Consider the following 20,398-nt stretch of genomic DNA (forward strand, 5'->3'; position numbering starts at 1 on the left):
ATGACAAAGCCAGCCAATGAAATGTGTTTTTCCACTTTATCTAAGCATTGAGTCAGGGTGAACTAACTAACATTGTGAAGCATTTGCATATGCCTAAACTCTAAGTAAGTTACAACATACACCTCACAACAATAGTCAGTACAGACAACAGGACACAAACATGTGACTCATACACAAAGACAGACATTAAAAATACTTACACGGACCAAAACAGCAGTTCTCTCGCTTCTTTAAAATAGATTTCAACTGTCCCATCATGTAATTATGAAATTACACAGTGCCTAGCATGTACGCACGTGAAATCAAATACAGTGCACTAACAACAAAATAAATAGCAGCCGTGTAAATTTAAAAATTTACACTCTCCCCAATGTGCCCTATACACATCCTCCCTACTTTGATCTAGGATCTACTTGTCAGGATTTGTGTCGTGGATGAGAGAAGGAGGACCCAAACGCTGGACTTACAGGTAGGTAGGTGAAGGTTGGTGTTTATTGTCGATGGAGTGAACAAACAGAACAGAGGTAGGAAATGGCTGGCTGGCTGGCTGGCTGGACGACTGACTGAATGACTGAAGGACTGACTGAAAGACTGAATGGCTGGCTGACTGAACGCAGGCGGAAACGACAACATAACATCACATGTACTTCAATGACACGACAACGATCGGATGGAACTGAGGACTTAAATACACGCTGGGTGATGAAGGATTAGAAACCGGTGAGTACACAGCTGAACTTAGTCTGACTAATGTTACATGGAAATAACTGGAACACAATACGCAGGCGGTATGCTGACGCAGAAAACATAGATGTGAAAAGAAAACTGAACATGACAAAACGGAAAACACTGGGTCAACGACCCAGGAACCCTGACAGTACCCCCCCCCCTTCAAAGGCTGGCACCCGACGGCCGAAAGAGAAAAAGACCAGAACAGGGTGGGCGGAGGGGGCCCAGGACAGAGGGACGGAGTCCGAAACAAAAACAGTTCAGGGGCGGCGGCCACTGAGCAGTTCCGGTGGGCGGCCGCGAGGAAGGGTGCGGCGGCCGAGATGAGACGGGTCCGGTGGGCGGGTCCGGTGGGCGGCCACGCCGGCGATGACGTCCAGAACATAGCTTGGGCGACGGCGTGGCGGCCGCAGGACCAGGCGAAGCAGAAGCTGAAGTTGGACCAGGCGAAGCAGAAGCTGCACCAGGCGAAGCAGAAGCTGCACCAGGCGAAGCAGAAGCTGCACCAGGCGAAGCAGAGGCTGAGTCTGAGTCTGGACCAGGCGACAGCACGGGAGCCGGGGGTGACGGAGCCACAGCTATAGGGCCAGCGGGTGCGGAAGCCCCTGGCTGGAGACAGGCAGGGCCAGCGGGCGCGGAAGCCCCTGGCTGAAGAGCAGGAGAGCTCACAGCTGGCTGTGGGTGCTGTGGCTGCAGGTCCGGGAACTGAACAGGATGGTGGACGGGCGACTGGGAGACAGGAGGCGACTGGACAGGAGCAGACTGGACTGACTGGACTACAGACTGGAGAGGGGCAGACTGGACTGACTGGACAGGGGCGGACTGGACTGACTGGACAGGGGCGGACTGGACTGACTGGACAGGGGACTGGAGGACAGAAGACTGAACTACAGGGGACTGGAGGACAGGAAGAGACTGAACTACAGGAGACTGGAGGACAGGAGGAGACTGAACTACAGGGGACTGGAGTGAAGGCTGAACAGCAGGTGAGTGAACTGACTGGAGTGGAAGCTGAACAGCAGATGAGGGAACTGGCTGGAGTGGAGATGCTAAGGGATGAACAGATGTAGGCGAGGCTGATGACGGAGCTGAGGTTGGTGTGGCTAATGGCTGAGCTACAGACTGAGCTAGTGACGGAGATAAAACTACAGCTTGGGCTAGTAAGGCTGGTGCCTGGGCAGGGGACAGGTCAGCTAATCTAACTAGGGATAGTGCGAGGGCGTGAAAGGCTGGGTCAGGAGGTGGATGAAGTGGTGAAGTAGCGGGTGAACCGGTTAGCTCTTCCAAGCCTCTAAGGGGGTCAGGCTGGGTTCTGGCTGCCCTCAGCCTGGGCGCTGGGACAGGCACGAGAGGTGGCTGTACACAAGTCACCCCCACCCGAGAAACAGAAGCGGGTGTGGAGGTAGACTGGAGCTGCCCTCCTCCTGGGAGCTGGCACTGGTGTGGGTGTAGACTGGGCCCTAGCCATCTGAGGAGGTGAAATGGCTGAAGGGGAAGGCCGAATCTGGGCCGCCGTGCTGGTGGGAAATGGCTGAGTAATGGGTGTGGAAATAGTGACTGGGTGTGTGATATTGGCAGGTTTATCGGGGATTGTTCTGGTTTTTCTGCCACCACTATTTACAGTCTTTGGAGGAGCAGAGCAGAGGGAAACTCCCCATGAATCAGAGATGAGTCTATTAGTTATTTCAGGTGAAGAATCAAATGAGGAGGGTGGAAAACAGTCACTGGAACTCACCACCGGGAGTTGCTGAAAATAGTCCATGTTATGGCAGCGTGTGCGCCGCTTTTTCCCGGGAAGAGGAAGCGGGCGGGGTACACAGCCGAGCCTCTGGCGCGGGAGCCTCTGTTGAGCCGAGGTGGGAGGCGGAGCCGCTGTGCCATGGTTGAAGGTCCAGTGAATGAGGCAGGTGGCGTGTGAGCGAGGAGCGGACCCGCGAGAGAGGGAGCCGCCGAAGCGCGGCGCGAAACGCCCACTCTCCGCGGCAGATGCTCCGGTGCATGGGAGGAAGCAGGTGGGTGAACGCGGCGTCTCCAAGGCCCGCCCAGAGCCAAGCGAGTACCCTCGAAGACGTGCTCTCGCTCCGCGAAGAGCCGCTGTCTCTCCTTAAGCTTTTCCGCCCACAAGGAGAGCGCTGCCTCCTGCCGCTCAAAAAGGTCCGAGTCCGCTGGGTCCACAACGCGGGGTCGTGTCATTCTGTCAGGAGTAGTGTCGTGGATGAGAGAAGGAGGACCCAAACGCTGGACTCACAGGTAGGTAGGTGAAGGTTGGTGTTTATTGTCGATGGAGTGAACAAACAGAACAGAGGTAGGAAATGGCTGGCTGGACGACTGACTGAATGACTGAAGGACTGACTGAAAGACTGAATGGCTGGCTGACTGAACGCAGGCGGAAACGACAACATAACATCACATGTACTTCAATGACACGACAACGATCGGATGGAACTGAGGACTTAAATACACGCTGGGTGATGAAGGATTAGAAACCGGTGAGTACACAGCTGAACTTAGTCTGACTAATGATACATGGAAATAACTGGAACACAATACGCAGGCGGTATGCTGGCACAGAAAACATAGATGTGAAAATAAACTGAACATGACAAAACGGAAAACACTGGGTCAACGACCCAGGAACCCTGACACGACTGACATTGATTTTGAGGGAGGTATTTTAATGTATGGTCTCAAGAACTTTGCCTCTTGTTTTAGTTAAATTGTTTATTTAAATTTATTTGGGCCATGTCTAAAATTTTGCAACTGAAAAGTGTCCCACTTAATTACCATGATGTCCTTCTACTGCTGTGGCATAAATTACTGGTGTAAATTAAATTTTCAGAAGAGCAAAGCAATTGAATAACATGACTAAACTTACTTGCTTTGTTTAATCATTTTGCATGGTTTTAACAAGTAAATGACACTCCTGTACAAGTAAAGAGTTTTTATTTTTGTCATTTTTGCCCCAATGAGTCCTTTCAGAATGCATTAACTTTCTTAACTTTAACGAAGGCCATATAAACCGTATCCAATAACAATATCAAGTCCTACTCTCGCCCTCAAATAAAAGTAATTTATTTGGCTGAGAACAGTGGTTCTCAAACACCTTGCTGGTGGAGTACAATATAAGTGAAGAAATATGGAATAATAAAGTAAACAGTAAATAGTAATACATTAATCCTTAAAATAAGTTTCCAGCATGATATCACACCAGTTTGTGAAATAGTCAAAAAAACACATCTATTTTTTCGCGTGGTCATGGACACAAATTGTTAATAGATGAAAAAAGTAATTATCCATCAAACCTAAAAACTAGTTGTTCAACCCTTGGCAGCAGGATGTACAGGCAAACTGGCAATGAGTTTTTCACGTTGCTGTGGAGGAATTTTGGCCCTCTCTTTTTTTTCAGAATTGTTTTAATTCAGTCATACTGGAGGGATTTTGAGCCTGAACACCCTGTCAAGTAGGGCTGCTCGATTATGGCAAAAATGATAATCACGATTATTTTCACTGAAATTGAGATCTCGATTATTTGACGATATTTATTTAACCCTTTAAGACCTACCATAGAACCAAGTCCGCCAGAGCTTATATTATTTTTTTACATGTTGTAGTGCCATTTGTGGGAGCATTTCAAGTTGCTATACAACTGTTATAGCCCATATTTTAATAATATGTATGCATTAAGTCCATAGTAACTACATTAATTGCAAAAAAGTGCAATAAACTACAAGAAAATTGAAAATCGTTTTTGTTTTTGTTTTTTAACATATATTTTTACTTGGAGAAATTTAAGAGGTTTATCCCTCAAAACTTTAAATACAAAAAAGTTGCAAAAAATAGTTTACAACAACAGGAAATTAATTTTGAGTGTCTTCATAGTTTTATTTTGGAGATACAGCAATTTTTATATACTGCAGGAAAAACAAAAACAATCCTATGATGCAAATTTGCAAAGAAAACAGCAGGTGCATCAAAATAAACTATTTCCAGCAGTGCAATTCGAGTTCTAAGCATCCCAGAAACTATTCAGAAAAGTCAAACATGACCAGTATAGGCTTTTAAGGCCTACAAGTAAAAAAAACCTACATTTTCCGCGAAAATGACATCACTTCCGGTTTCGGGCAGGAAATGGCGGACATGTGATAGTTAGCGGTGACGTCTGTTTCAATGTGCGAAGTGTTACGAACAGCTGATCGGATCGGCAAAGCGTGTTTCTGGAATATTATGTTTTTGTTCCTGCAAGCGCTTTTTATGCAATTTATGTGGAAGGAAACCGTGACCGAGGACAAGCTGATGGCATAAGATGTAAGTTTCATATGCAAAACAAATTATTGCGCTAGCTTACACGGTTCAGGTTCTACAGGGATTTAAAAATAGTTACACAAAACGGAGCGTGCTGCTCTGACCGGCTTTAAAGGGTTAACAATAACAATGTATTGAATAATGACTTTAAAAAATAATATAAAATAGTGTGCAACACCACTGAAGTTTTTTTTTAACCTCTCTTTTCAACCAACGGCAGTCACTCTCCTCTCCAAATAACTTCTGCTTAGCTTTCCGAGCTTCCCTCGGGTCCTCTTAATCAGCCGTCTCAACCTTTTTTGCGCCACGGACCGGTTTATGCCCGACAATATTTTCACGGACCGGCCTTTAAGGTGTCGCGGATAAATGAGGGAGGGGCTAATAATCAGCTCAGTCATTTTTAATGATCGTTGAAAGCCCAGATCGTAATCGTGATTAAAATTCGATTAATTGAGCAGCCCTACTGTCAAGGTCATTCTCTATTGGATTAAATACAAACTAGCAGCAAAAAATTTCTGGCACAACTTCACCTGCTTCCAAGGTGCAAGGAGAGGATGAAAGAATTAACAAAGCAGGAACTCCAGCAACACTTGAGGGAAGATGAACAACTTTAATAATTGACCAACGCGTTTCGGCTTGTGGCCTTCATCAGGATGACCCTGATGAAGGCCACAAGCTGAAACGCGTTGGTCAATTATTAAAGTTATTCATCTTAAATACAAACTAGGCCACAACAAAACATTTTGGGGTTTTTTAGCCATTTAGAGGTGGACTTGTTGGTGTGTTTTGGATCATTGTCCTACTGTGTCCCAAGGGTTATGTAGCAGGACATAAGGGTATGCTCCATAGTCAGGATATTCTGGAGCAGAATTTATGGTTCCAACAGCAACAACGACAAGTTGTTCGAGTTTCTGAAGGAGCAAAGGAGGCCCCAACACAAACTACATGTTTGACTGTTGATATAATGTTCTATTTATTAAATGCTGAGTTAGTTTTATACCAGTTATACGAGATGCAAACCTTGCAAAATCTTAAATTTTTATCTTGTTTTATGGGGCAACCGTGGCTCAGGGGGTTGGGAAGCTCATCTGTAACCGGAAGGTTGCCCGTTCGATCCCCCTGCTCTCTCTGTCCTGGTCGTTGTGTCCTTGGGCAAGACACTTTACCCTACCGCCTACTGGTGTTGGCCAGAGGGGCCGACGGTTCGATATGGCAGCCTCACTTCTGTCAGTCTGTCCCAGGGCAGCTGTGGCTACAACTGTAGCTTGCCTCCACCAGTGTGTGTGAATGTGAGAGTAAATGAATAGTGGAATTGTAAAGCACTTTGGGTGCCTAGAAAAGCGCTATATAAATGCAATCCATTATTATTATTATTATTATTATTATTATTATTATTATTATTATTATTTTGTCAGTCCACTGAATATTTTCCCAAAGGTCTAGGGGATCATTATAATGTTTTTTGGCAAATGTGACACAAGCCTTTGGGTCAGCAGTGGCTTTCACCATAGGTAAAAGCCACAGCAAGGTAAAAAGCAAAATCAACTTATCTGTGCATTTTCATGTTTCGGTTTATTGTAATGCTTGAGCACTTTAGATGTTCAGATCCACATCCATAATGGAGTATTATTAATAGTGCTGATGAAGTGATTTTTTTTTAATTTAAACTATTTTCAATCAAGTTAATAGAGATAAATGAATCATCATATTTTTGTATTCCTATTGTTTTCGGTTATGTGCCTATGCTGATAGTTGCTATGCAGCAACTCTCTATACTCTCGCCACAGGAGGCCTTAGCAGGGATAAACTAGCGAGTCCGTTCACATCAAGATAAACTGATAATTAGTCTTATGGTAGTGCTTTCGACTACTGATTAGTAATAATGAGGTAATAGTTGGGTAATAAAGTGGGAACAAAAAGGTAATAATATGGAAATTTGCACATTATTACCACCTAATAACCAAGTAATATCCAAGTAACATAATTGTAGCAACAATGGTTACAGGTGAGTAATATTATACTGAAATTCATTTACTGAATAACAAAGGGACAAAACATGGAGTAATAAAGTGGAAACAAAGCTATAACGATGAAGCAACACCAATTAGAGAAAGTAGTGTAATACCTTGGTAACAATATAAAACAACCTGATAGCAATGCAAAGGATGTGTCTGTGCATTTGAATTATCATCTGTTAGAAAGGCTTTAAATGGTAATAACCTTTAATAATAATAAGACTGTTTTGACTGATGTTTTACAATAATAGGAAAGTATTACCATATTATAATGCTTCAATTCTAATTCTTTTTAAAAATTAATAAGGGCACCTTAAGAATTGCAATAATTACCTCGGAATATCTGTGGTACTTTCTGTGTAATACAAAGGAATCTGGGTTGCAAAATGCAAAACTGCCTGTTTCAACTTAATACCATGTTAATCACTACATAGTGCAGCCCAGATTCCTTTTATTACACATAAACTACAACAGGTATTCCTAGGTGATTATCACATTTGACGTTTCCTTTAATAAGTTATTAATGTGGTACTAATGAAAAACAGGCAGTTTTGCATTTTGCGGTCCTAATTCCTACTTATATAACCAAACAAACACCAAAGATATTTCCAGCTAACATGTCTTGACATTTCCTTCAATAGGTTAATTTTTTTTACCAACTAGAAATAGGCAGTTTTGCATTTTGCAACCCTAATTCCTGCTTATTACACAGAAACCACACGTACCATCAATGTTTCCATTTAATAAGTCAGAACGATAAACACAACATTTACATTATTGCTTTTAAGCAAAGTAGGATGCTGGAGAACCAGGATTAACTGAGGCATTATAATATTATTATATTATATTTCTTATTATTCCTATTATTCTAAAACATCAGTCAGTACAACCTTATTCTTATGAGGTTATTACCATTTAAAGCCATTCTAATAATGGATTAAAATTCAAATGCACATACATAACCTTCATAGTGCTAGCAGGTTATCAAATTCTTATTATGCTACTATTACTAATTGGTTTACTCTTTTGTTTACTCTCACTCAGTTGTCAAAAAAAGGGCAATGTGTAGCTTGTTAGCACTGCACACAGCAGGAGTGGTAAGTCTGAGAAGTGCAAACAGATTCAAGTTTTCCAAGTACTATAAAGGTAATACAAAATAACTCACCTAGCTATTGTAAGGGCCCTGCCTGCATCAGGTAACCTAATTACCTGATTACTAATACTATGATGGCCTTTTATCCTGCTCAGGTTCCAGTGTGACTCAAGCATGTTGCTAAATGTTCATTCTCTGTCCTCTTTTTTTATATTCTTTTGTTGCTGTACTGTAAACTGACTGCCTCTAAAATTCTTCGAATTGTGTCACAGTTTTGTGTTTTCAGTGTTGTACAACTAAAAGTAAAGGTCATTGTAGATCAATTTAATCAATTTAATGTAGAAGGTTAAGTTGTTTTATGTTGGAAATGTTTAAGGTCGTAAGACCATGGATTTTAACTTACATACTGTTTTTGTGTACACATCCACAGTTCTTATTGCCATTAAACCTAAAACAGAAGCTGTTCTGGATGGAACAAAAAGAAAGACTCTGGACTCAGCTGGCAGGCTGCCTGATCACACAAACAATCCTCTGTCCTGTTTATAAAAATTGCCCTCATGTCAAGAATCCCCGGAATGTAAATAATGAAGGAAAACATGCAAACAAATCATCACATCTAAAACCCACTGCATATCATCAGTAAAATATCTTAACAATTAATGATATTAATGTGAGGGTTTACTTGATGCAGGCATTCCTGCTTATTTTAAAACTACAGTTGATATAGTGTAGATCCCTCCCGTCCATAAATATAAAAGATCCTGATTTCATGAGCAAATCAGGAGTTGCAGAAAAATATATTTGTTCAGAAGCATCGACTCTATAAAGCTGGGCAGTCTTATACATTGTGCATAGAGCTCCATAAATGCATGTGCTTTAGATTCAGATGTCTTTTCAACTGATGTGACTTCATGAGCAAGCACTCACTAACAAGATCAAAGCACAGCACAGCCACAGAATGTATGAATCAGACCAAAACAATCATTACTGCTCAGCCTGAAGGACTGATACGCATCATAGTAGGTTTAGACTTGCCAATCCCACTGACCTTCTTTCAGGGTTAGCGATGGGTTGACATTCCATGACAGTTTCAATATGGATAGGAGCAAGAATGCTATGTATTTTTGTGTTGTTGTTGCCCTACAAGCTCTGCTGTTTAGACTGATCTAGAGCAACTTTGACTCTGTTACATACTGTTGGGACTTGACATTGTTCCTAAACAATATTAGAACATGATAGATTGCTATCGGTGGTGCTGAAATAGTGGTAGGTCAGTCAGTACAGTGCTTGATTGGGACTGTAAAGTATTTCAGCAAGAGTCTAGTACTGTGGCTAAAAATTGTGCAAAATATTCAGAAAAATCTGATTTACTATTATACAATAACACACAGGTAAAACTGAAATAAATTTTAACTGTTCTTTTGCAACAGTTGCCATTTTACCATTTTAAGGATTTGCTTTACAAATCCTAAAAGGAGAAAATTTGTTCCAAGTCTGTGAAACAACTTTACTCTTGTTTGCTTATTTTGTTTTTCTATTAATTCCATAAATGCAAAATGAGCACGTTGATGCCAGTGTGATTAAGTTTGTCTTGCTGTATTGTTGTTTAGTCAGCACTTTATCCCAGCCTTACTCCCTATTGTGTCAGCTTACACCTAATGAAGGAACAGCCAAGTTATGTTCATTATTTACCATACTGATGACCTTTTAGAAGAGGCCTCTGTGATGTCCAAACAATGGATTATGAAGAGGATTTTGTAGAAAAAGCAAGCAGTATATTTGTCAGCCAGTCTGCATTGGGATGTTGAAGATAATATCAGTGAATGGGTTTGTCTGACATGCTGATATTTTTCACGCAAAAATAGGCAAGAAACAATATGCTTGGGATAATTTAGAAATTGTCTCATGATCTGTTAATTACACATATGTCATATGGTAATCCTTTTATTTTCGCAGCATAGTGACGTATGACTGTGAGTGGTTAAAGACCTGTGGCCATTAGTTTGGCAGACTTAGCAAATGGATGAAGTGAGTTGAAGAAAGAATTCCACCAGCTAAATCACTTAAATATAAAATTATAGTTGGTTTGGATATTACCAGTGAGCTTTTTCACCTTTGTTTGGCTATTAAGATTTCATTGATACTTATGCAGCTGTCAGTTTTCCATATGGAAAGTCACTATCAGCAGAAGCCTTCTTGATGAATGTGGGTTGTTGTTTTTCAGCCTGGTTCTATTTGCCCCTTCTTAACTTTGAGCAGCCCTGCTTTAAACAGTAGTAACACTATTCCTATAACAGTGATAAAATTAATTGCTTTGGTCATTGTCCTTATTGGTTCTGTTGCTCTCAACATTGCATTACGTAAAAGTAACAAATCCCCGTGTCCAACTAAGGTTTGGGGACCGCTGAAGAAACAAAACGTGTGTAAATCTTACGGACTTGTCACTCAGTTCTTTTTTTTTCTGTAACCACAACTATATTTCTATTCATCTACAGCCATCAGCAAACACTTTACAACAGTTTTTGCTCGTGTCCTCCTTCCAGAAACACGCTTTCCCCATCACCTTTAGTTCTGCATCGTCACACAACAATCAAAACAATCAGTGTCTCTAGTTAACAGCTGCAGAAGATTAGCAGTGTCGTTTTTGAATGGAGTGTTTTCCACAGACTAATCCGCTCAACCCCCCGCCCGTTTTTAACGTCGGTTGCATGATAAAACAGACAGCACGTCAGTCCTTCTGCTACTCGATCCCATTCCACATATTTCATTTAGGGCAGCCTACAGGCAGTGCATAACTTTGGCGGTGGAATTCATAAACAGCAGTAGCAGAAGCGAGACACTTGTGTGAGGGGAGACTCACCTGAGAAAGACCGTCTCTCCTTGTCGGACTGTGATATTGTCCATCACTTTGTTGTAGGACTGAGAATCCCCTTGGCTGCGGACCTGCAACCCTGCAGGTACAAGAAACAAAATCCTCAGGGAGAGAAAAATTGTGCATTTGGAAAAAGCGACAAAATATCCCCGGATAGACATCGTCTTTAGCCTTCGAAGGCGCACAAACAAAAATCATACAGCGAGACAATGAGGCGGTCCTCCGCCGTGAACGGAGATTATTGTACTCCCAGTTCATTAGTCTTAATCCAAATCTTCTCGCCAGGTATTTGTGGTGTGAAGAGCAAGGAAGACAGAGGACGCTGTCTGGCTGCACTATGGATTATCACTGCCCTTTGTTTTAAACGGGGGGTGGGGATTATTCTCATTATCCCTCTGTTTGATTGTTTGTTTGTTTTTTCTTTGGGTTTTGTTTGTCTTTTTTAAAACATAAGAAATAAGACGTAAAGATCCCTTCAGGAAAGTATTGAACGCTTCATCCTCGGTAGAGAGAATCGAAAAAGTACACAATTAAGAAAAGAGGACTTGGAATCGTATTTAAAGGGAGGAAGATGCTAAATTTGCGAACTGCATGGGTAGCAAGTGATTTGACGATCTGTAATAAGTGCGCTTTCTGTGTCATTGTGTAGTGTCTGCAGATAGTGTTCAATGAAAAGGAAAAAAAAAACACGGCTGTGCTCATCATTATGGAAAAGTTCCTTCCTGTTAAAGTATTTTATGATGATCGTTTTTATACTTTATACCACTGCATAGAAAAATCTGAATCAGAATCAAGAAAAAAGAACTTCAGTATACACATTTTTGAAGCATATACAGTGCAAAAGATTTGAGCCACCCTTCATTTCTTAATATTTTGATGGGAAATTAGAACACAAGTGTAGCATTTTTTTTCTAATCAGAGTATTACTCTTAGATCTTGAATATTTCCTTTTGAAACGAAGTGCCAGAGTACCAGTAAACTCTTTTAAAAAGCAGCCACCTGTGCCTCCTCTCTCCTCCAAATGCATTTTAGGAATTGTGACATCCTGTACAATGTCAAACTGACATATTGTCTGAGTCTCAAACTAGAGAAGAGAGCAGGCACAAAATTGAGAAATGAGAAAATACCACTACATTTGGTAAAAGCTTATACATAAACATATTGACTGGCAATCAACATCCCTTTACAGTAGTTTATTTGGTTTTTCCTGTTGCCATTGTGCTCATCAGTGACATCCCTGCATGTTCGTCAGTTTGTAGCGAAATCTTTATTTGAATGATTACATTGCCAAAAATATTCACTTGTACGCCTTCACACCCCTTTCAACTTGAGAAACACTGCCTAATCACATTAACTGAATTTTATTTTAATGTATTGCACACCGACCTAAACATTTCAGCACTCCTGATGGCAATGGCACCTCACACAGAGGACACACTCAAAAGTCCTGTTTCCATTTGCAGCTTTAAGATTTGCAGTTTTTGGTACAAAATCTCTGCTATTCCACAATGGAATTTAATATTTTATTAATAAAAAGTTGGTACAAAGCAAAAAAAAGAAAAGAAAGAAAGAAATGTATTACTAATAATTCACAACTCACATTTCACCATCCATTCCTACAGTATTTTGTTATATAAGCTTTAGACACCATTTCTTGTTCATGGCTAATTCACCAATTTACCTAAGATGTCTGGGGCAGATTCATGAATTTGTGGAGTTTGCATGTTTTCTCAATACTGCAGCCCATAAAGCGTGCCTGTCATATAAACCATTGTTTGTTACTTGCCATACCTTCCCTTTTTGAAACCATATCTCATGTCAAGATTGATGTTTAGACTTTATTATTTCCATTTTTATTATCAATAAACATGGTTTCACATTGTCTAAAGGTGTTTGGTGTTGTTCAGTAATACCAGGAGTTCACTCAGAAAACAACACTGGATACAAAAGCATCAAGAGACTGCTTTGATTAATGGCAACCTAATAACTAATAGAGTTGTTTTTTATAACTTGGTCATATTAGATGTGTTTTCTCTTTTAAAAATATGGATGTTTGAAGATAATTTCTGGCTTAATTAGAGAATGATTATTCGGGCAAGCTCTAATCTTCTAACCTTTTCTTTCTGCAAAATAATCAATTATCTTTTGACATAACAAATGTCCTCTTTGTTTTTACTACCACTGTCTGGTATCATAATAGTGATTCATAGCCAGGGTCACTGTATTTATAGAACAGGTGCCATGCAATCTTTTTTGAAGCACTATGTTACCACAGAGAATTAAACTTGCTCATGGATGACATTGGCTTTGGTTGTTTAGACAACAAATGAATGCAAAATGAAGTTGTTGGAACTAAATATAGCACATCTTCGCAACAAACTGCAATCTAAGAGTCTGCAACACCATTTACTGTATATTTATTGTTAGGATTAGATGTACAGGAAATAGATCATGCTGGTGCTCTCGACAGAAAGCCAAATGGTCCCCTCTGCTGCTCTGCACTGTGATCTGTCTTGATGACTTCCAGATGGCTAGCTTTATTATTTACTCATGTTACAGCTAGTGCTGTCAGCGTTAATCTCGATAAAATTATGTTAATGCCATAACCGCATTAACGCAGCAAATCCGTTAGCGAGTTAACACAGATTGCACAGATCCCCCCCTCCAGGGGCAAGGGTACCTAGACCCGGGGCTTAGAGTACGCTTGGGGAGTGTGATCGTGTGTACAGCGTCTCTTTATGTCTGTCTCCACGTTGGTTGAGTGTGGAGTAAGTGTATATGAGAGCATGAGGGTGGGAATGGATGTTTGTATATGTGTGTGCCTGTATTTCTGTGTCTATATGTCAGGTTGGGTGTCAGGCGCCACCTCTCTGGGGACATCTTAGGCCCTCCAAGGTATGGAGGCCTATCTCCCCCTACCACCACTTCCCCTGCCAGTGGCGGACTCCCTCAGACATCGGTGCGTTGGTGGTTCTTTGTGTCCGGGGATGGGCGTCCAGGTACACACCGGCTCACTCCTTGGCGGCTGGAGCCTGGGGCTTTCTCGGGCCATTTCGGAGGTGGGGTGCCCCCGGCCTCTCGGCCTGGGGCTCGGTCACTCAGGCACGGCTGGCTGCCGGCGGAGCTCACGGGCGCATCACTGCAACTCCCCCTGGCTTCTGCTCCACGGCTGCTGAGTGAGCCCTCATCTGGGACTCTCCTCAGCTCTTTCTGGGACAGTGGCGCGGCTGCCCCTCTGTTGGTCTTCCTTAGTCTCTTGTATTCTGGGGGCCTCTGGATGTCTGGAGTTTTGATCTCCTCCATACCTGCTTCATGCCCTGGAGGACGGGGCTGTGGCCCCCCCACACCCTCTAGCAGATCATTACATGAAGGAACCTTTTAAAAAACAAAAAACAAACGCGTCCATGCTCACAGGTGTACACATGGGTGGTCACACCCACAAACTACACCCTTTTTGGCTCCTACCTCAAAGCACACTGTGTTCTGTTGATCTTATGTGCTGCACAATAATGTTTAATATTTAGTATTTACTGTCATATTCCCATATATCATTGTGATGTTGTTTATTCTATTACTCTTGTTCTCTTCTGCTTGTTTTCTTTTTTCTTTCTCAGCAGGTGACCCAGGTGATTGATATATGCATTTTTTTTCTTTTTTTCTTCTTTTTTTTTCTTTTTCTGCTCATTCTGTTGGTTTTTGGTTTTTGCCCTTCTCCCCCGTCCCTCTTCTCAGCTGTTTCTCTTTCCCTCTTTCTTTCTCCCCTTCTTTCCCCCAGTCAAGTCTGTCCCGTATTCAGTAAGTGAAATAAACAATAAAAGGTGAATCAAATGGACCATTATGGCAAGGCTGGGATGGTCAATTTGGTAAAGTAAATCCGTTGGGCATCTTTCTTTGCCTTTAGACAACAATTCTGATGGCAAAAGAGCCAAACGGGACAGGCAAAAAAGAAAAAAAACAAAACAAAAAAAAACACAGATTGCCCCGTGCATTGGACTGCACAACGTCTAGCGTTAGCACAGTTAGCTCCTTAACGCTTTAGGGCCGTGCAGCCCCGCACACGGAGCTATCCGCATTAACTCGCTAACATAGATTTGCCCGATTAATGCGGTTATGGCATTAACATAATTTTAACGAGATTAACGCTGACAGCACTAGCTACAGCCTTATTCTAATATGGATTCAATTCATTTTTCACCTGAAAACTCTATATACAATACCTTATAATTAGGGATGGGTACCGGTGTCCGGCACCGGTTCTGACATAAACGGTAGTAACCAGACCGAAAAGCAGCGCACATTTCGGTGCTTTATTTCGGTGCTTTCTTTTCCTGAGCTGTGATACACTTCTAGCCAATAATGTTACGTTTCCGAGGATAGTAGGCGGGTCCAGGTACGTGCGTTCTTTTAGAGCAGAGCTACAGATTAAAAATGCCCAAGGCGAAGCGGTCAAAAGTCTGGCTGTACTTCACAGCAAAATATGCAAACTCAGCAGCCTGCAACAAGTGCTTTAAGCTGATACTGTGATACTGTCAAAGGAGGTAACACCTCAAATCCGATGAAACACCTGGTGACGCATAGCGTTTTTTTTAAAAGCCCAGAAATGCGCCGTATGATAGCTTGCTGCGAGACCTCACACCGAGCGCATCTACTGTGCGTGGGTTGCCTGTTATCTGACCCGGAGTTAGCAATATCCCCCAAAAACCCCGAAGAGGAGAGTCCTGGCCCCTAGCCCTGCCAGTGTAGCAGAAATGATGAGGATGATGATGGCAGCAGCAGCCGTTCTTCTCTGCGTGAGTAGCTTAATGTTGTTCGTGTGTAATTTACGTTGAGTAGGCTAACCACGTTATTACATTAATGCATGTAAGGTGAACTAGCAAACCTCATCATAGCTACATGCGGCTGTCTTCTTGTTTGATGGCAGATACTCCCTTCACCCTGGCCAAAAAGGCTAAAATTACCAAAGAAAAAGTGGAAAACAGTTAAACATGAGAGGTTTTGGACAAAGTTTGTGTTTTTTCCATTGATTAAGCACTGCTTCCAGCCAAGAGTGATACCATATATGCCCCATAGCTGCAGAAAAGGCTAACATTGTTATCTTTTTACAAAAAACCAGCTGAACATGAGAGGTTTTTGGACCAATTTTGTGTTCTCCATTCTTTAAGCACCGGTTTGAGCACCGTTTGAGCACCGGCACCGTTTCAAAAGTACCGATTTGGCACCGGTATCGGATAAAACCTAAACGATACCCATCCCTACTCATAATGACAAATGACAAAACTTATTTAAAATTATTGCACATTTATTAAAAATAAAAAACAGTAATATAACATGTACATAAGTATTCATAACCTTGGACATGACACTCAAAAATGGAGCTCGGGTGCATTCTTTGTTCACATCTAGTAGCGGCTTCTACAACTTTATTGGAATCCACCTGTGGTAAATTCAACTGACTGGAAATGATTTGGCTCGGCAAGCCGGAGGAATGCGACGAGCCGGAGGAGCCCACACCGCCATCGGAGGGAGACCTCGGTGAGCCAGAGGGACTGCCACATCCGTGAACAGCAGCCCAGCCGCCAAGCACAGTGGTAACACATTTGTTTTAGTTGGTCAAAGGGCTTGCACAAACCTCAGGACAGGCCTGCTCCTCTTTACATCAACGCTAAAACTGTTATGTATCTTATCTTCTGCTGTTCGATTTAAAGCTTCAACTTCCTCCACAGATTTTCTATAGGAGTGAGGACTGGTCATGGTCATGCAGTAAGATCCAGTCATGACTCAACTTTGGTAAATGGACTGATTCTTATATAGCGCTGTTCTACACTGTAAACCCCAACAGTCTACCTGACTTATAAAGTTTGTGGATATAACAATTGAAATTCCTCACAAAGTTGAAACAACTTAAAACTTTTCTGTTCCGTTAACGATTCAAACAGTTATAATTGTACATGGCTTAGAAGTTAAGAGTAAATACTGCTTTCTTAATTATGATTTTTGAGTAAATGTTTTTTTTCCGAGCTCCGCATGTGTACGTCAACTACGTCATGACGTTTTCTCTCTAACCTGAACGACGTTGACAGAAAACTCTGTTCAATATGGCTGCCCTTCTCGAGCGACTGGAGAGCACATTTGGAGAAACTTGTAAGTAAAACGGAAACTTCGTTATGTTTATTTTTTCCGTAAAAAAAGCAAGTATATTAATATGTTGCAGCCAATAACTTGTTTTCGAATGCGCTGTTGTTTTAAAAAGCACAGACCCAGGTGGTGAGTAGTTGTTCGCTGTTGTTCGCGCTCTTTTTCAAACCAATGATGTCGTTAGTTTTACAGTTTTAACTGATTAAAAAACAGTTTTAATAAGAATTGCACATAAAGAAAGTGTCTTAGTGATATTTTAACGACCCATTGCCAACGCAAGAAAGTTGGCGTTTTTAAAACAGCAGCCTCATTGTTCGGCAGGTTTTTGTTTTTCTTCTCATTAGCATCATTCAAAAGTGACTTAGCTAGCAGTGGCAACTTCTATCTAAAATAGGGTTGCCAACCGTCCCTTAAAAAACGGAATCGTCCTGTATTTAGAAACAAAATTACACGTCCCGTATTGAGCTAATAAGGGACGCACTTTGTCCCGTAATACAGTGAGAATCAAAAGTAGTCTATAACTTTTAATGGAATTAACACTTTATTTGAAAACATAATTCCCAGCCCCTCTCCTGCTTTGTGACCAAAGAGCTGACAGCACACTTATGACAATTCGAGTATGACAATTCAGATTACCGCTTATCTCATTGGTCGAGGAAAGGTCGCTTACGGAGAAAATACTGGAAGACAACAGATGACCACAACAAGAAGCATGGCCAACAGGGAAACAAACGCTGACACTGTGGTGCAAGTCTCAGACGTCAGTACACCTAACGCTGGGCAAACATTGTGCGATTTTTTCAGTCGCGTTATTCAGTTCCTGCTCAAACTGCACGATTGACTCGCAGGGGTTAGAAGTTTGTAGGTCACGATGTACTCTCACACTATACGGCCCGATGCTCTGATGCGACCTGAGAGCTCACCCTGTGCGTCCATAAAATTAAGGTTATAGCAGAAAATCTGTCGCTCGCTCTCCCTCTCTGTCTTTCACTCACACAGACACCACCATCAACTTTGCTAAATTGCTAATGAAAAACACTGATCAGGCAGCTGTGATTGAGCAGCAATGCAAATCCAACTATTTTCACGGTTGTTGTGGTCGTGATAATTTTGTGAGGCCACATCGAAAAGGCTCGGATGAGCTTTCCAAAGTTCTACAAGTTGTGCCTCCATCACTTGTGGATAGTACACACACTGCACTGCTGTGCTATTCCGTCTTTTTCACCGACGTTTACGTGTTTGCGCGTGAGCAGTGTGAGCGGCTGCGGTGACACCCTCATGAGCGATTGATGATCGGGAGCTGGTCGGGAGCTCTTTACCCCACTTATACTACACGACGCACGATGAAGGCCAAAATCGGTCCGATCACCAAAACGGTCGCACGACTCAAAAATCGTCTCAAAATGGGCCTAAAACCACACAGTGTAAGCCCAGCATTAGAGCAGGGAAGAATGGGAAAAGGAAAACACCTGGCTGGAAAAAGTTAATATGGGCATGTGCAGTGAATATCAGCGCTATGTGGCCAGAAGTGTGATAATATAACTTATTTTGTGTAATAAACACCTGGAAGGATAGATGATTACAACAAATAGATGACTAATACATAAAAGTAATACATAGATGAATAATGATGATGAGTAATGATGCGTAATCATGGGAACAAGCGGGTTTACAAACAGGAGCAGCTGAAATAATACCTCAATAATACCGACTACGGAATGGAACAGTTGTCAGCCACCCCCTCTACATGGATGACATCAATCTGTATGCCAACAGTGAGCAGGACAACGATTTACTGATCCACACCACCAGGATATACAGCAATGAAAATGTGATTCGGACTGAAAAAGTGTAGTTGGATAATAATGACCAGAGGGAAGGCAGTAGAACTGAGGGGATCGAACTACCAGAAGGCGAGACTGCAGACATAGAGGACAATTACAAGTACCTGGGGATCCGTGGCACCCAGACTCTGGAATAACCTCCCCATTCATATTCACACTGCCGAGTCTATCCAGTCTTTTAAATTACGTCTTAAAACTAATTTTTTTACTTTGGCTTTTGATTCTGTCTAGTTGGCTGTATTAGCTTGTTGCGTTGTTACCTATTGTTTGTTGTCCTCTTTTATTGTTTGTTTTAACTGTTTCATGTTTTTATTGACTGTGAAGCACACTGTTGTTTTAATATGTGCTATATAAATAAATTTTGATTTGATTTGATTTGATTTGATCCCACAGGCAAATGTGAATCATGAAGAGGCTGTAGTGACAGCTGCTACCACCAATTACCTGCAGAGGGTCAGGCAAGTCCTGAGGAGTCAGCTGAACGGTAAGAACAAGATCTGGGCTATCAACACCTACGCCCTGCCTGTGATCAGGCACCCTGCTGGGATATTAAGCTGGCCAAAGGAGGAGACAGAAGAGACTGACATCAAGACCGGAGGAGGGATTCACCCCAAGTCCAGCACCCTGAGGCTGTATGCTAAGTGGAAGGAAGGAGGCCGGAGACTGGTGAGTGTCAGTACCACAGTTTGAAATGAGACAACAAACATCCATGAAGACATCAGGAGAATGGCTCCATCCAACTGTGTGCTCAGTGAATATCACAGGCAGCAGAAACGCAAGAAAGAGGAGGAAGAGGAGAACCTATCATGGAAGGACAAGCCCCTGCAGACAGGCATACATGGAACGTCATAAACAGCCGGTATAGTATACAGAAACATCTGTGCTGAGTATGTTCAAACACCATAGCAAGTAAGACAGACATCTAGAGGGCCAAGAGGCCTAACAGTCTTAAATGAAACGATGTACAGCATCTGTTTTACATGTGGAGAAAGAAGACACTGGGTAAGAGAATGTCCAAAAAGAAAAAGAGATACCCAGTGCTAGATGGGACGACCTTGAGTGGGATCAAAGCAGATGAAAGAAGGTGCAAGAAAGAAGGTGTCTTCACAGCCACCAAACAAGCTCAAGCTCTAGCAGCAGTTCTGGCCTCCCCTGACTATGCTGAATCATTTGGTAAATGGACTGGTTCTTATATAGCGCTTTTCTACTCTTCTGAGCGCTTTACACAACTTGTGCATTCACCCATTCACACCCATTCACACAAGCACATTGTTCTAGGTGCTTTCTAAGTAACATTCCTACTCCGATGGATGCATCGGAGAGTAATTTGGGGTTAATATCTTGCCCAAGGATATTTGGCATGCAGACTAGGGGAAGCCAGGAATCGAACCAATCAGTAGATCGGAAG

General features: G+C 42.1%; 1 protein-coding gene across 2 annotated transcripts in view; it reads right to left on the reverse strand.

Moving 5' to 3' along the window:
• Positions 1-20,398, reverse strand: part of ntm (neurotrimin) — a 483,521-nt gene that overhangs the window by 131,883 nt on the left and 331,240 nt on the right. The window contains exon 2 of one of the 2 annotated variants that reach the window (XM_080866697.1): positions 11,000-11,090. In XM_080866697.1, coding sequence (XP_080722823.1) covers positions 11,000-11,090 — 91 coding nt within the window. Of the gene's footprint in view, positions 1-10,999; positions 11,262-20,398 lie in introns of those variants that run through there. The other variant, XM_080866696.1, reaches the window with a different exon arrangement.

The sequence above is a fragment of the Rhamphochromis sp. 'chilingali' genome, assembly GCF_963969265.1.
Source record: "Rhamphochromis sp. 'chilingali' genome assembly, chromosome: 19".
Classification (NCBI taxonomy): domain Eukaryota; kingdom Metazoa; phylum Chordata; class Actinopteri; order Cichliformes; family Cichlidae; genus Rhamphochromis; species Rhamphochromis sp. 'chilingali'.